General features: G+C 43.9%; 1 protein-coding gene and 2 pseudogenes across 1 annotated transcript; 2 read left to right on the top strand and 1 right to left on the bottom strand.

The window, feature by feature from the left end:
• Positions 1 to 8,242: 8,242 nt before the first annotated feature.
• LOC147426336 (uncharacterized) lies at positions 8,243 to 10,785 on the bottom strand (annotated as a pseudogene).
• A 55-nt stretch (positions 10,786 to 10,840) lies between these two features.
• On the top strand, positions 10,841 to 12,018 carry LOC147426335 (uncharacterized; annotated as a pseudogene).
• Positions 12,019 to 12,390: 372 nt separating this feature from the next.
• Positions 12,391 to 15,484, top strand: LOC147426334 (uncharacterized). The gene is made up of 2 exons (XM_086498301.1): positions 12,391 to 14,480; positions 14,566 to 15,484. The coding sequence occupies exons 1-2, from the start codon at positions 12,399 to 12,401 to the stop codon at positions 14,797 to 14,799; spliced, it is 2,316 nt and encodes a 771-aa protein (XP_086354427.1). The 5' UTR covers positions 12,391 to 12,398; the 3' UTR covers positions 14,800 to 15,484.
• The last annotated feature ends 1,314 nt before the right edge of the window (positions 15,485 to 16,798 follow it).

Here is a 16,798-nt window from a genome sequence, read left to right as displayed (position 1 = left end):
AGAGAGAACATGCATAAACAAAAAACGCACACATTGAGAGAGGAAAAGAGAAAGAAAACATGCATACGATCCAAAAAAACGCACACACATTGAAAGAGAAAGAAAGAGAAACTAAGGGAGCGTCGTAGGAAACTAATTAAAATTAAAAGACCTAAAGATCTAGCCGACGAAGTTGAACTGAAGACCTATTATTCAAGAGAGAAATGGCATAATCAATCTATCATACTTGGCATGGGTGATAAAAAGGTTATACCATTTATCTCTTTTTATTGGCACACACATCCACACACGCGCACACACACAGGAAGAAGAGAGTTATAACGTCGTAGGAAACTATTTTAAAAGACGTTAAAGATTAGGTTATATGTAGACTTACATTAAATTAGATTTAGGTTTATTTTTAACTAGATTTACATTTATTTAAGCTAGATTTAGATTTATGTTATATTAGATTAGATGCGGGTCTCCATAGACTGCGATGCCTGCATGAAGCGGGTGAAGAAAGCCCTCAATGGAATATAGGGTATTGCTGCCTTCACTCATAGTGGGCTCCGTCGATCCAAAAGTACTGGTGAAATGTCTTCAGAAGATAGGGAAGAAGGTGGATCTTCAGGGCGGCAAGAGTCACTACATCCCCGACACAATGACCATCTAGACAACCTCTAGTCATTAGACTTACGTTAAATTAGATTTAGCTTTATTTTTAGTTAGATTTACGTTTATTTAGATTTACGCTTATTTACGTTAGATCGAGTCCACGCAAGAATTACTTACGGTTTAGGGTTTAGAGTTAAACGAACAGTGAAAAGATCTACTGTGAAAAGATGTTAAGATGAAGTGAAGTGCTACAGCTAGAGAAGAGGCAAAGGGATTTTGTCCACTACATGCAGTATCATGTAGACGTGGGTGTCTAGATTTCTTGTACCCACAAATATAGGTATTGACCAATAAAGACGAGATTATAACCCGGTGGTTCTGATCTCCGTGCACCTCTAGACCGAGGTGTGCGGGGATTGGACATGACTAGAGAATGTGAGGTAAGAGAGAGAGAGAGAGAGAGAGAGAGAGAGAGAGAGAGAGAGAGAGAGATAAGACGAAGAATGCCAATAGAATATTAAATTTGTTGTCTAGGTTATAAGTTTTTTATCCTCATTATGAGTAGCGACGAGGATGTGGGACCGTCCAACCGAAACACCTATCTCTCAACGAGGGTCTTATGTCCTTGTAATCAATGCAAGCATGCTGTGCGACGGACAAGACGTGTTTCTTTGCAGCACGTTCGTGAATTTGGCGAGTTCGATCCATCTATTATAGATCGAGTTGTTGCCAATTATAACTCGTCGGACTCTGACGCTGGCCAACAAGCAGCAATCTTGCAACCCAATAGACGTGTTCGCAGGCGCTTTGGTCAAGCAGCATATGTGAGGCCACAAGATGTAGCCTCTGACAGCTCGGGGGATGATCATGCAGAGCACATTCCCAACGAGGCAATGTTTGAGCCCGAGATTGATGAAATGATCGAGACGATCATGGATTCAGAAAGGCTTATCTATGATGATATGAAAAGTGAAGCCGATACATCATTGTATAATGGAGCACGTATGTCTAGATTGAAAGCACTCCTGGTTCTTCTCAACATGCAGGCAAAGTTTGGATGGAGTGACACTAGCGTCACAGCGCTTTTCAGGTGATCTATTACAATTAGTTTACTTTAATAGAACTCTAAATGTATAATGATCTGATAGATTTTTACACGACTGTATCATATTTTTATGTTGTGTAGATTGCTGAAAGAGCACATTCTACCAGCTGACAATGTGATGCCAGATTCCCGAGATGAAGCAAGAAAGATTTTGCGAAACTTGGGGATGGATTACAATTCTATCCACGCTTGTCCTAATGACTGCATTCTTTTCAGAGGGGAATACACAGACATGGAGAAGTGTCCGAAATGTGATTCCGAAAGATATCGAGTAGATCTCCACGGGACAAAAATTCCACAAAAGGTTTTGCGACATTTTCCTTTGCTTCCTCGCATCAAGCATTTCTTCGAATGTAAGTCCATGGCCGCCCTAGCATCATGGCATGAGGAGAATAAATCTTCGGATGGTGTGCTACGAATTCCTGCAGATTGCGCAGCCTGGAAACATATAGATGGAACATGGTCGGATTTTGCCAGGGAAGCTCGAAATTTGCGCTTAGGCCTGGCTATGGATGGCGTAAATCCATTTGGTCAAAGATCAACATCTTACAGTGTATGGCCCGTTGTCATCGTCAACTACAACATTCCCCCGTGGTTGACTACGAAGAAGGGGCACCTATGGCTAAGCTTGATTGTGCCAGGGCGATATAAAGTGGGGAATATGGATGTGTATCTTCGTCCACTATTGGAAGAGCTACAACAATTGTGGATTGGCATAGAGGTGGTGGATATGAGCCGACACACAGGACGACGGAATGCTTTGATCAGAGGTATTCTAATGTGGACCATGCATGACTATCCCGGGCTAACAGAATGCTCAGGTGATCTATTGACACTCCTCTCTCAGACACTGTAAATCTGGTTTTTCCCCATAGTTGATCTATTATCATGTGTATACATGCAGGGCTTCAAACAAGCGGATACAGAGCATGTGTCACATGTGGACCTAGACTGAATGCACGTAGGGCACCCTCACTGAAGAAGCAAATCTACGAAGGTCATCAAGCGTATCTTCCGGAGAATCATGTGTTACGCGACGGCTTTTTGGGAAGAGAGCCACCAAGGATGTCTGCACAAGCATGGTTAGAGCAGAAGGAGATGTGCGATGACGGATTGCCTCCAGGGATGAAGAGACTATCTCTATGGTACGAGTTACCATACTGGCCTCGACTCGTGATCAATCACTTGCTCGATCCAATGCACATATTCAAGAATGTGGGTAATCTACTATGGGACCATTTGACCGGCAAGAAAGATACTTTGGGAGCCAGAGTTGACCTTAGAAATGTGGATCGTATGGAGCAATATTGGCCGCAAACAGCGTCTGATGGATCGATAAAACTTCCTAAAGCACCATGGATTTTCACAGGAGCCCAAGAACGCAAAGTAAAAGAGGCCATTCGATCTTTGCGGACCCCCACTGGCGTAATGCACTCGCTCCGAACGTGTTTTACTAAAGAAGGAAAGCTTACCGGTTTGAAGTCACACGATTGGCATAAAATGTGTCAGGTACGTTCATAGTGGACTTTAATATCATTGCATAAAATGTGGACTTTAATATCATTGCTGCACATACTTTACAGTTTATTTTACCGGTTGCCATTGAGGGATGTTTGTCTCTCGACATCCGTAACACAATCTACAAACTTGCAAAGCTGGTGCAATGGATCTCACAAAAGGAGATCGACGTAGACTCCATACCATTCGCCAAACTAAATGCTGCGGAGCTTGTGTGCATGTTTGAGAAACATTTTCCTACTACAATGCTAACCATTCAGGTGCATCTTCTTATTCACATAGTTGATGAGGTGGAAATAGCTGGCACAGTTCATTCCAGATGGATGTTCTTCTTAGAGCGTTTCATGAAAACGCTTAAGGGATATGTGCGTCAAAAGGCACGTCCGGAGGGTAGCATGGCAGAAGGTTGGTTGGTATCAGAGTCCCTAGTGTACATTGGAGAGTGGCTAGACGGATTTGATAAATCCCGGGACACGCTATGGCGAACCATAGATGATGAGCGCATATCTGGGATTGTCATGTGCAATCTCGGTGTTGAGAAGAAGATGACGGAAGATCTAGAGGCTAAAATCAACCGATTTTGCATGCTTCACAATCCAGTGATGCAAAAGTGGATTTCACAATATGAGGATGCAAAGCAAGAGCGACAAAGGGCACGAATCGAGTGGAGACGGGGAAGACGACCACCGATGCACTATCCAGCGGTTCTGGAGAGCCTACCAACCTTCATGAGCTTAAGATGGTTGCACAACCAATTGAAAAGCGCACAACAATGCGGTGACGAAGTGACTGAAGAAGAGTGGGAGTACTCTCGGGGTTGCGCGACCAAGGTAAGTTTGCAATGTACGACTAGCAAGTGACTTTATTTATAAACGTTTGAACGGCCACTCATAATCTTTGTTCGTTGTAGTATAAGTCATACACAGCAGCATGGTGTAAAGGTCGACATTTTAGGGTGGAACGAATCGACAAAAAGCGTTTTACTCAAGATTGTGGAATCATGGCAAAATTTGAACAGTCTAGTCGACGACGTTCCTCTGATGCAGATCCGTGGTGGCGGAACTCACTTACTTCGGCACGCTGCAAGAGATTTTGAGGATCGATTACAGAGGATTTTTTGTCGACTTGTTCGACGTGCAATGGTTCAAGATAATCATGGAGGGTCGAAACGCTACTGTGCGTAGAGGAGAGTCTGGTTTTCTTGAGGTGGATTCTACTAAGAAATGGACTGACCTAAGAGACACTTTCGTACTACCCGAGCATTGTGAACAAGTAAGTATATAAATAGTTAACATCCCCCTTTTACAAGTTATGTGCTTGAAAGCTCTCATGTAAGTTATGTGGCTCTGGCAGGTAGTATTTCATCCTACAAAGTCTACATCAAACTGGTGGTACGTCATAGAGTTAGCCCCTCGTAGTGCAAGGACGTATGAAGGCTACCATGTGCCAATCACAACGACATCAATGGAGGAGATCAGAGAAGATGCTCAATCAGAAGCCGCTGCGGTGGTGCCAGACGAGCATCAAGATGCTACTACTCTATATGGGGTGCATGCAGAGGAGCTACAAAATGAAACAGAGGATATGTGTTTAAACGGAGAGCTCTATATAGATATAGGAAGTTATGCTGAGTTATGCGAGGATGAGAGAGAGATCTCTTAAAGCCACAAATATTGTATTTGAACAATTTTGCTCCGTGCTGTAAAAGCTCTAGCTCTCTAAGTAGCTTCCATGGTGTGTAACGCTCTTTTCTACTCGCGCTCACATCTTTTGATTGAAAATTCTGAGTTTTCGACTTGCCTCTTCTACCACTCGATTCATTGCGTCATTGTATTTATATGCGTCATTACGTCATTGTATTTAATGGTCTTTGCGTCATTGTCTACTCTATTCATTCAATATTAAGTTTAAATATTCGTGTGTTTAATGCAGGTATGGATGATGAGGAGTTTCTTTCTTCTTTGTCACCGCAGCAGAGACAGTGGTACGTGGAGCGTCATCGCTCTGGCGCATCATCGCGCGTTCCTACACCATCCGCATCTCCCTCTCTTTCGGAGCATTCGGCGCGCTCCGAAGCTTCGGCGTCGACGAGACGAGCGTCACACTCTTCTAGACACCGGCGCTCTAGTGGTGGCGGTGGCGGTTGTTGTGGGGATTCCGCCACCGATGCCTCCACACCGCCTCGTGTTCGACGAGGCTCTTTACCCTCCCCTTCTTTGCCCGCCCCCACACCAGCCACAGCATCGCCGTCTACGCCAGGTTTTGCACGGCTGACTGTTCCTAGAAGCTACACACCTCTACCTACTCCGCCAGGAGCCACCCCACTCGACACTCCTCGCTTCGGGGCCCAGACGCCGGTGGAGACACCTGACGTCCGTACCCCCATCGACACGCCGCTAGAGACCCCTGCCGGGACACCCAGGTTCACGCGTCACCGGCCAGAGGGCTTGCCTTACTCCGTCGACATCAGCGGCGGCATCATCATGGATGATGACGGCAAGAAGGTGATCTCGCGCATGCGTGGTCTTTGCTCTCAGCTGTTTAGACACTATATACTAAACAAATGGAGTGAAGTACCAAGTGATTTAAAAAACAGAGTCATCAGCATACTTCATGATGAGTTTCCCGTTCCAACACGGGATCAGCGCTTCAATGAAGACCTGATGAAGATTCGAATGCGCGAATACTGCAAACACAAGCGTTCCGAAGTGCAAAAAGCAATCAAGAATGGGTGGAATAGGCCAGATTGGCTGGCCAAAGAAGATTGGAAGAATGCGAAGAAAGCAGCGCGCGAGAATCCCGACAAGTGGAAGCAACAAAAGGATGCAGCCAGAGCGCGAGTAGAGGCAGGGAGCTCGCACCACTTGGGGAGCGGTGGATGGGCATCATTTGAGGCCGATTTTGTAAGTCTTTTCACATTGCTCTTTATGCATGTTCGATAGTTTAGGGTTTATGAGTTTTTTAGTTCTAACATAATGAAATCTTTGTATGTTTTGACAGTGGTCGATGACAGGACGTGATCCCACACCGTACGAGCGCGAGTACGCAGGCAGGAAGGGCTTAAACGCCCTGATGGACATTCTCAGTTCTCGCAGCGGCATGGTTAGTATTAGGGTTTACTCTTTTTTATTTTTTGTATTGTTTTATAAATGTCGTTATATGTTTATACTTACTGAAAACTGTCTTATTGTCTTTTTTGCAGAATCCGACAGATACGCCGCTTGGACGCGATGAGACGTCTGATTAGACGACGTCAGTTTAGCCGTATCTAGATAGCATTAGTTTAGGGTTTCTCATAGCTTATGTATCATGAGACGGATTTTATACGTCTTTTTGAACCATGTATATTATTACATTTGTCACCGCAATTCCTTTTGCCAATCAATTCTTTATGCCTATGATGTTGTACAATTGTCATTATTACATTTGTCAATCAATTCAGTTTGTCTATGATGTGTACAATTGTCAATTTTGCAAACAATGCGTCTTGTGGGTGACTATTTTGGGTCTATTATTTACCTTTGCACTTTTTTTAAAAAGTGAATCAAGTACAATATGGTTGATGGGTGGCAGGCATTCAATGTCCTGCCACCAAAAAAATATTCTCTCAGGCGTCGCTATATGCGTCGCTATTTATGGCTCTGTAGCGTCGCTATATGCGTCGCTATACTCTTCTGTGAGAGCGTCGCTATAAGCGTCGCTATAGGCGTCGCTATATAGCGACGTCTATAGCGACGCCGATAGCGACGCCTATAGCGACGCACTCGTAGCGACGCTTTTAGCGACGCTTATAGCGACGCCGGGGGTTATAAAAACCCAGTGTATTTCCGTCGCTAAGAGCGTCACAAGAGCACATAACCTCTTGTAGTGTGGACATTCTCAGTTCTCGCGGCGGCATGGTTAGGATTAGGGTTTACTCTTTTCTATTTTTTGTATTGTTTTATAAATGTCGTTATATGTTTATACTTACTGAAAGCTGTCTTATTGCCTTTTTTTGCAGAATCCGACAGATACGCCGCTTGGACGCGATGAGACGTCTCAATAGACAACGTCAGTTTAGCCGTAGCTAGATAGCATTAGTTTAGGGTTTCTCATAGCTTATGTATCATGAGACGGATTTTATACGTCTTTTTGAACCATGTATATTATTACATTTGTCACCGCAGTTCCTTTTGCCAATCAATTCTTTATGCCTATGATGTTGTACAATTGTCATTATTACATTTGCCAATCAATTCATTTTGCCTATGATGTGTACAATTGTCAATTTTGCAAACAATGCGTCTTGTGGGTGACTATTTTGGGTCTATTATCTACCCTTGCACTTTTTAAAAAAAGTGAATCAAGTACAATATTGTTGATGGGTGGCAGGGCATTCAATGCCCTGTCACCAAAAAAAAAATCTCTCGGGCGTCGCTATAACTGTCGCTATTTATGGGTCTGTAGCGTCGCTATGAGCGTCGCTATAGTCTTCTGTGTAAACGTCGCTATAACTGTTGCTATGACCGTCGCTATATAGCGACGCTTATAGCGACGGTCATAGTGACGCTCGTAGCGACGGTTTTAGCGACGTCGGGGGTTTTAAAAACCCAGTGTATTTTCGTCGCTAACAACGTCACAAGAGCACACAACCTCTTGTAGTGAGAGAGAGAGAGAGAGAGAACGTCATCTCTGGAGTCATGCATCACGCTACAGAAAGGGAGGAAGGGAGCTTCCACGCCATTGACGCTCCTAGCACTCTCTCTCTCTCTCTCTCTCTCTCTCTCTAAAACTTCCTCTAGGCAAACTCAAGGAAAGGAAATTTGTATGTTTTGGAATGTCGAACACTGGGTCTCTCTCTCTCTCTCTCTCTCTCTCTCTCTCTCTCAAGTGTAGTATCGAAGGTGACACCGTGATGGCTACGTATTTCCCTCCTCCTTTGAATGCTTTTCAACCAATGTTCGATTTTTTTTTCCCCCAAAAACTTGGCAAACCTACATATGTGAAACAAGAGAGGTTTATTGACAAGATTTGAAGGTTTTTACACCAAATTACACTACTTTTTTCAAAATTTTATAGGTTTTCTCACCTTCAAATAAAAAATTTAGAGGTAAATTCCAAAATTCGTAGGTGGGATTACACTAAACCTAGGTTTTTTTCGAGCACTGTTTTCAACGTCCAGCAATAGTACCCGCTAGCCCGCCTTCTCAAAATGTGGAGCCACTTGCGACTGTCTTGTTATGAGCAACGGACGTTTCGCCAACCGCCAACTGCGCTATCCCGCCTTCTCAAAATGTGGAGCCACTTGCGACTGTCTTGTTATGTAGTAGTGAGCAACGGACGTTTCGCCAACCGCCAACTGGCGATAGAACTTGTAGGAGGCATCTTCGCTATAGCGGAAGCTGGCATGGTTCGGGTTGTAAATTGACACTGCCACGTTGAGGGAGAGGTTGAGGTGGAGGTCATACATGTTGAGATTGTTGTTGGGGAACGTCAGGCTTCCCACCTCCACTTGCTCCATGCTTATCACCAGCTCTCTGGCCTTGAAAACTGTGAAGGCCAAAGAGAGAATGAGAAAATAGGTGACCCTGGGGCCCCAACAATACCTACCACAGGGACACACAACAGCCATCAGCTTATCTGGTCTCCTTTGTGCACTTCATGAACAATGGAGCAGATATCACCCTTCACCTTTGTTTTCGCCCTGTGCTATTCCTCATGACTGCTATTCAAGTTCCCTGCTTGCTTCCAGCTCCAAATAGCGTGCCTCCTCACTTGCATTGCTTCTCTTCTTCAGTTGCAGACTTGCCCCTTTTGCCATGTCCCATGATGTAGAGTAGCAAGAGAGTAGATACGCCACTTGGGTAGGTAAAGTTCCACTGTCTTGAACATAAGCTGTAGCCTGGGACCTCTTTTACTGCGCTGCTATGCTCCCATCGGCCCATAAGATGAAAATTACAGGCGGAGAGTTTGCATTGAACTGCTTGCACATCAAGTCAGTGTATGAATGAAAGCAAAGTGATGAGTGTGTGTGTGAGAGAGAGAGAGAGAGAGAGAGAGAGAGAGAGTGCTAGGGGTGGCAATGGTGTGGAAGAGAGAGAGAGAGAGAGAGAGAGAGAGAGAGAGTGCGCTAGGGACGACAATGGCGTGGAATCTCCCTCCCTCCCTTTGTGTAGCGCGATGCATGACTCCAGAGATGGTGTTCTCTCTCTCTCTCTCTCTCTCTCTCTCAGCTCCCCCTGCCAATACGTGAAGAGGTCTACCGTCTCTCTCTCTCTCTCTCTTGCTTTGGTAAATAGGCTCTCTCTCTCTCTCTCTCTCTCTTGGAGGTGACACCGTGACGGCTACGTATTTCCCGTCCTCCTTTGAATGCTTTTCAACATCGCCTCCAGCAAGAGTACCGCTCACCCGCCTTTTTGGAACCTGGAGCCACCTGCGATTCTCTCGCTATGTAGAAGTGAGCAATGGACTCTTTACCCACCGCCAACTGGCGATAGAACATGTAGGAGGCGTCGTTGTTGTAGCGGAAGCTGGCCTGGTTCGGGTTGTAAATTGACATTGCCGTGTTGAGGGACAAGTTGATTTGCAAGTCATACATGCTAAGATTATTGATGGGCAACGTCAGGTTTCCCAGCTCCACTCGCTCCATGCTGATCACACTGCACGAGCTCTCTGGCCTTAAACACTGTGAAGGCCAAAGAGAGAATGAAAAAAGAGGTGACCCTGAGGCCCCAGCAATACGTGCGACAGGGAGAAGAAGAAGAAGAAGAAGACGCAGAGGACCTTATACGGTCGCCTTCCTGCACTTCATGTACAATGGAGCAGATATCACCCTTGACCTCTGTTTTCGCCCCCGAGCTATTCCTCATGACTACTATTCAAGTTCCCTGTTTGCTGCCAGCTCCAAATCCCGTGCCTCCTCACTTGGATTGCTTCTCTTCTTCAGCTGCAAATTTTCCCCTTTTGCCATGTCCCATAATGTACAGTAGCGAGGCTGCGAGAGAGTAGATACGCCACTTTGGTAGGTAAAGTTCCACTCTCTTGAACATAAGTTGTAGCCTAGTACCTCTTTTACTATGCTACTATGCTCCCATCGGCCCATAAGATGGAAATTACGGGTGGAGAGTTTGCGTTGAATTGCTTGCACAAGAAGTCTTCGAAGGAATTATCTACTAACATACTATGGCGGAAGGGTTCTGATGCCACGTGTCAATTCCTACGACCTGAAGGCGTACGACAAAAATAAACAGCGCTGTTGACGGCTTTGCTAGCGTTCAAAAAAAAATTTACTGCCTGCGCTGGTGGCGGCTCTGCACACGTTCAAGTACATTGAAGTACATACAATGAGACGGCTGGCCTAATATTCTATGCTCTCATCAGTGAAATACATATTACAACCTCATTAGCTCAGTCGTCCTCTGCTCTCCGTGAAGTAAGAGAGAGAGAGAGAGAGAGAGAGAGAGAGAGAGAGAGAGAGAGAGAGAGAGAGAGAGAGAAGAAGAAGAAGAAGAAGACGCAGAGGATTGGAGCTTCGCCTTCGTACGTACGTATGCTCTGTTAGCTCCCCCCCCCCGGCCTTGCTTGCATTTGCGCTCTCTCTCTCTCTCTCTCTCTCTCTCTCTCTCTCTCTCTCTCTCTCTCTCTCCCGCCCGCCCCCCGCCTTGCTTGCATGGATGTGGTTTACTTGCGTCCTGCTAGAAGCAAGTTGCTTGAGGCGACGTCCACCCATCGGTGGTCATCCGTGCTTTATCTATAGAAAAGCATTTCTGTGCGATAGAGAGAGAAGAGAGAAGCTGTGTGTGTGTGTGTGTGTGTGTGTGTGTGTGTGTGAGAGAGAGAGAGAGAGAGAGAGAGAGAGAGAGAGAGAGAGAGAGAGAGAGAGAGAGAGAGAGAGCTGGGTTTATTATATGAGTGCAGATAAGCTCACTCGGTTATGATAGAGAGTGGGAAGCTATGGCGATGAGTAACTGATCACTAGCTGCATGGGGGCTGCCTAGAGACAGCCTCTTGCTTGCATGCATGTATGCTGCCAGGCTTTCAAAAGTGGTGCACTAGCAGGGTTAGCTCGGATGGGCCGGGGGCTGATCGGACAGGCTGCAGTTCCAGGTATCTGATCAGCGCGGATTCCCGCGGCAATGCGCACCTGATCAGGTTGCGTACAAGGAACAGAGAGGGTTGATATCAGGGGTACTTTTCCATGGAGAAGCAATTGAGTACTGCTGCAGTAGCAGGAGCAGCATCGGCGGAGCCAGAGGATGGTGCCGGGGAGGCCGCACCAAGCGTCGATCAGCCAAAGAGGAAGAGTAAGGTGAAGTGGTTCAACAGCTCAAAGGGGTATGGGTCTGTAACGCCAGAGGATGGCAGCAACAGCACAGAGGATGTGTTTGTGCATCAGACTGCGATTTACGCGCAGGGGTTCAGGTCCCTGCAGTAGGGGGAGGAAGTAGAGTACGTAGCAGAGGAGGGGGACGATGGGAGGTGGAGGGCAGTGGAGGTGAAGGGGCCCAAAGGGGTGTACGTGCAGGGGGCAGCGAGGTATGGGTCGAGGGTCGAGAGAGAGAGAGAGGTATGGGTCGAGGTACGGTATGCCAACTCTGTCGCCGCTCCTGCATCTACTGCTGCCGCCTCCGCCTCCACCATTTGTTTTCCACGCTTTGGTGGTGTCTCACGACTGCCGCCCTGCGCCATTCTACCCAGCGCCTGCTGACCGCGGGCGCGGTCGTGGAGGTGCTGGCCCTGCCCCCTATCCCTGTGCTTGCTACGCTTGTGGCGCAATTGGCCACCTGCAACGTGACTGTCCTAACTTTGCCCCCGCTTAACTTCCGCTCCATTAGGGCCAAAAACGACTCAAAATGGAATGTGTAAGGAATTGGTTAAATTACTAATTAGCAGAGCCGTTTGTGGTCAAAACGGCTCCAAATTTATCTGTTTTGGTCATTTAAAGCATATCTACGCAATCTAAAGCGTATCTAGGTACATATCTCTAAATATTCAAAAAGATATCGTTTTCTTCACATTCCTTTGTGGCTCACCTCGAAATTTGTTTTCATTTACTGCACTTGGCGGCAAATAGTTGTTTCCACTTTTGAATCTCTCTTTTTCCTCTCACCTTTCGCGAGCTTTTTCTCTTCTTCTTTGATGCACCTTGTTCTGCTGCTACGTTATTTTCATTATACTTTCTGCTCCTTCATTACTTACAATGACTAATACATCTTCCATTAGTGATAACCGCAAGTTTCACTTGAACATTAAGCTAAGCCAGGAATATGCTACTACGCGGGGTGTCTATCAAAGACCAGTTACAACTGCAAATGAAGCACAACAACTTCACAACGAGGGAAAGAAACACATTGATATATGGACAGATGGGAGCTTGTATCCACCGGATCCTAGCACTGGAAGGTATGTATCTTTTAACACACCTCATGATTTGATGAGATTTTTTGGTGATGGGGTTGATGGCTTACTAGGATATAGTTCTAGGTTATCTCATTTACACATTGATCATACACATTACATTCAATATCTCAAAACTGTTTTGTCTTCAAATGCAGTAAGAATTTTAGAACTTGAAAACCAAATAGCATCTCTAAAACAAGAAAATCACCAACTTCGGACTTTAAAAGAAACTCCAATAGGATTAAGAGCACGAGTAAAACGAATGAGAGATGTAGTAAACTTAACAGAAGGTTCTGGACAAAGAAAAAAAAGATTAAAGATTACTAGAGAACATGTGACTAGTCTTTTAGGATTTGATATGTCCAATGGTCAAGAAAGGGCGAGATTTTTGAATGAGGTAATGAACAAAAGTGATATTCTTAAACTTTTGAAACTTCCTGAAAATCAAACTAAGAAAAAATTGGTATTTCAAAGTTTACTGAAAGATATGGGTTTACTGGTCCAACCTTCTCAAATGCAAGAAGTTTGTGACACAGTGGGGGTGAGTAGAAGGGGTTACAGGGCCATCTCTAAAACCTGGTTTCAGGTTTTAAAGTATTACAAGATTAAAGCTTTTGGGTTGCCTAGGCCTCATAATGTTAGGAAAGTTAGGACTCTATTAAACGAAGAAATACCCGAACATTTTGGAGAGTACTATCATATAGAAGGAACGATGCCATATGAAAAACAGAAAAAAAAATCTTCTTTTGAGTATAATGTTTTTAATAACATTTGGATGAGTATAAAAAATGTTCAATGTGCTATGGTGAGATACTATAATATGCTAGAAGTAGATTGTGAAGGAAAACTTATATTTGTTCTGAAATTGGATGAAGCTCAAATTCAAAAATGTCAAAAAATGGAAAGAGTATCCATATCCCTTATGAATAGATCATTGGACTATAGCCAGGGTAAGCTTGATTCCCCATACCACAAAACTCAATCAGAAATGGAATTTTGGTGGATCGGAGTAGCTCAAACACCAGTAGAAAATCACGATACATTGAAATGGCTGTTTTTGCAGACCGATATCCCTTCTATTATACAGGACCAAAATGCAGGTGAAAAACTCTGTGTAGATGGCATGGGTGACTTTTTTGTAGAATGGCACTTGAGTGCCGACCTAAAAGCATTAAAGTGCATGTTTGGTGTATGTGGAGGTGCCAATACCAAGTATCCATGTCTATATTGCATGGCAAGCACTGGAACAAAAGGATGGCTTGCAGAACACGAGGTTGGAAAAGCACCATCGAGGAATAGTGTTAACGTCATCGACTACCCATCGTCTTCTATGATTTGGGATCCAATTCTAGAAATAGATTTAAAAAATGTACATATATGCACAATGCATGCAGAGATTAGAATCTTGGACAAATTGCTTCGACTCCATCTTGACTATGCATATTCTATTAAGCCAACTAAACTTGCAGACGAGTACATAGAAAAATGTGAGGCTTTGCTCTCTCAAATTATAGGTTTTCATGGTGGTCAAGTGCATCTAAAAAAAGATCCCACTCTTTCAAAAGGAACCGGTGATGTTTTGCAAGATGTTTCAATGGGTGGAGCAAAAGCCAGAAGATTTTTGAGTAACCATGACAACAAACAAGTTGATGCTATGTGGAACTGTTGGAAGGATCTTTGTGTTATAACAACCAATGTCAAAAGTGAACCAGATGTAGCCAACAAACGCATGGAAGTGTGGAAGAAGCTCGATAATTTTTTGAAAGTTTTGAGACAGCAAGTTAGCTCTGCTACTTATGCAGATGACTTTAAAAAGACAATAAAGCTTTTAATAACTGCTATTAGAGATGCTTGGGGAGCAAAAGATATCACATATTACTTGGTGAGTATTCAATTACTTTCTAAAGTCTGGATAGTATTTTACTTTGCATCCTATTGAGTTCAACTAACTTTTTTTTAATTTTTAGCATATTCTGTACCTGCATGGACCATATTTTTCAAAACAAGGACCCCTTGCAACATGGAATACTCAGGGAATGGAAAAATCTCACTATCAAGCGAGGACTTCTTTTTTCAAACGTACGAGAAAGGGAGGTGGACAAAGAAGGAGCAATGCACTAAAGGAATTATTCAATTGGTTCTTTAGGAGGCAATTACAACGGATGAGATCAAACAACCATGCTGCTCAACCACAGATCTGAGATTAATGCTTCACTTTGAAACTTTGTACTGAATCTTTCTAAAGAGATCCAAATTCAAAAAAGATATTTTGCTGCAAAAAATTGTCAAATTTACATCAGTTTTTGATTTTTTTTATATCTCCAGGCATGTCATCCCTATATCTCAAAAACTTTCTTCTTTAATAGCCCCCAAGAAGGTTGACATTTGTCTCCTCAGCTGCTGCTGCATAGCTAGAGTAACAAAGAAAGTATCCTGCTCTTGAGGCATTGAATCCTGCAGCAGATCCAAACATTCGAAGTGCTGCTGCTCTCTCAAGTAGCATAATCTTGTTTGCATTGATTTGAAGGGGAGTGTACCCTAAAAACCGTGACAATATCTTCAGTGCAAACATTGGCAACTCAGGATCTTCAGAATACTGCATGTGGAAAGTACAGAAGGTGGCACTATCCAATGTAGGCATGTAGTGCATGAGAGAGGAGGCATCCCTTCTTGAAGAGCCCTCTATTGCTTTCCCTCTCGAGCCTTTAGCTCTCCCAAGAAAATTGTCTTTGTCAAGGAGTTCAATCTGCAAAACAAGACAATGAGTAATTAAAACTAACTTTTGCAATTCATCTTCGGCAATGACTTTTTCTTGAAGGAGATTGCATGATCCGGTCATCTCTCTTATGTCAACTTCCTTTCCAATTTTTTATAGCTTAAAGTCTCTGCCAAAAGATTGGATGCCAAGCTCAACAAGCCTCTTCTCAAAATCCTCATCTTTGAGGGAAGGTTTTTCCTCTTCCACTCTTCTCATGCATAGAGAAAGTGCATCAGGAGCAGGCAAAAAATCTTTATTGGATGTATGAAGATCAAGTGCCAAAAACTCCTCTTTTGACTCTTCTTCTGTGTCAATAAAATCTTTGGCCACCTCAGAAGCTTCAGAAATGGTTGCAATACAATAATCCTCCCTCATATTAAGCAAACACTGGATATGATTGAGAGGAATATACTCTTTCCCATTGATAAAGAAGTAGGGAAGGTTTGGAATAGTAAGGGAAGCTTCAGATACCTCTACCTCATCTGTTGGCTCATCAATGACAGTACTAGCTCTAAATTGAGCAACATCAAAATTTGCACTCTCCTGCTCCTCAGTTGCGACATCAACTTCCTCCTCTTCTAGAATTTCACTTTTCTCAAGCTGCAAAACTGTGGAAACATTTTTATTTGTTGCCTCATCTGTATCTTTCACTTCATCAGCTTTGCCTTGCATGTCAACTTTAAGGAACAAAAAGAAAAGAAAAGCAACTTCTTTTGGAACAAGGTTACAAGGTTTCAAATGTAATTGACAAGAAATGGTAGGTGGACAAACAAAGGAAGCCTTCTTACACTACAAGAGGTTGTGTGCTCTTGTGACGCTGTTAGCGACGGAAATACACTGGGTTTTTAAAACCCCCGGTGTCGCTAAAACCGTCGCTACGAGAGCGTCGCTATGACCGTCGCTATAAGCATCGCTATGAGCGTCGCTATAAGCATCGCTATGAGCGTTGCTATAAGCATCGCTATGAGCGTCGCTATAAGCATCGCTAGATAGCGACGGTCATAGCGACGGTTATAGCGACGTTTACACAGAAGACTATAGCGACGCTCATAGTGACGCTACAGAGCCATAAATAGCGATGGTTATAGCGACGCCCGAGAGAATTTGTTTTTGGTGACAGGGCATTCTATCAACCATATTGTACTTGATTCACTTTTTAAAAAAAGTGCAAGGGTAGATAATAGACCCAAAATAGTCACCCACAAGATGCATTGTTTGCAAAATTGACAATTGTACACATCATAGGCAAAATGAATTGATTGGCAAATGTAATAATGACAATTGTACAACATCACAGGCATAAAGAATTGATTGGCAAAAGGAACTGCGGTGACAAATGTAATAATATACATGGTTCAAAAAGACGTACAAAATCCGTCTCATGATACATAAGCTATGAGAAACCCTAAACTAATGCTATCTAGCTACGGCTAAACTGACGT

The sequence above is a fragment of the Adiantum capillus-veneris genome, chromosome 24, assembly GCF_014529385.1.
Source record: "Adiantum capillus-veneris isolate H3 chromosome 24, ASM1452938v2, whole genome shotgun sequence".
Classification (NCBI taxonomy): Eukaryota; Viridiplantae; Streptophyta; class Polypodiopsida; order Polypodiales; family Pteridaceae; genus Adiantum; species Adiantum capillus-veneris.
This window is presented reverse-complemented; position numbering and strand designations above follow the sequence as displayed.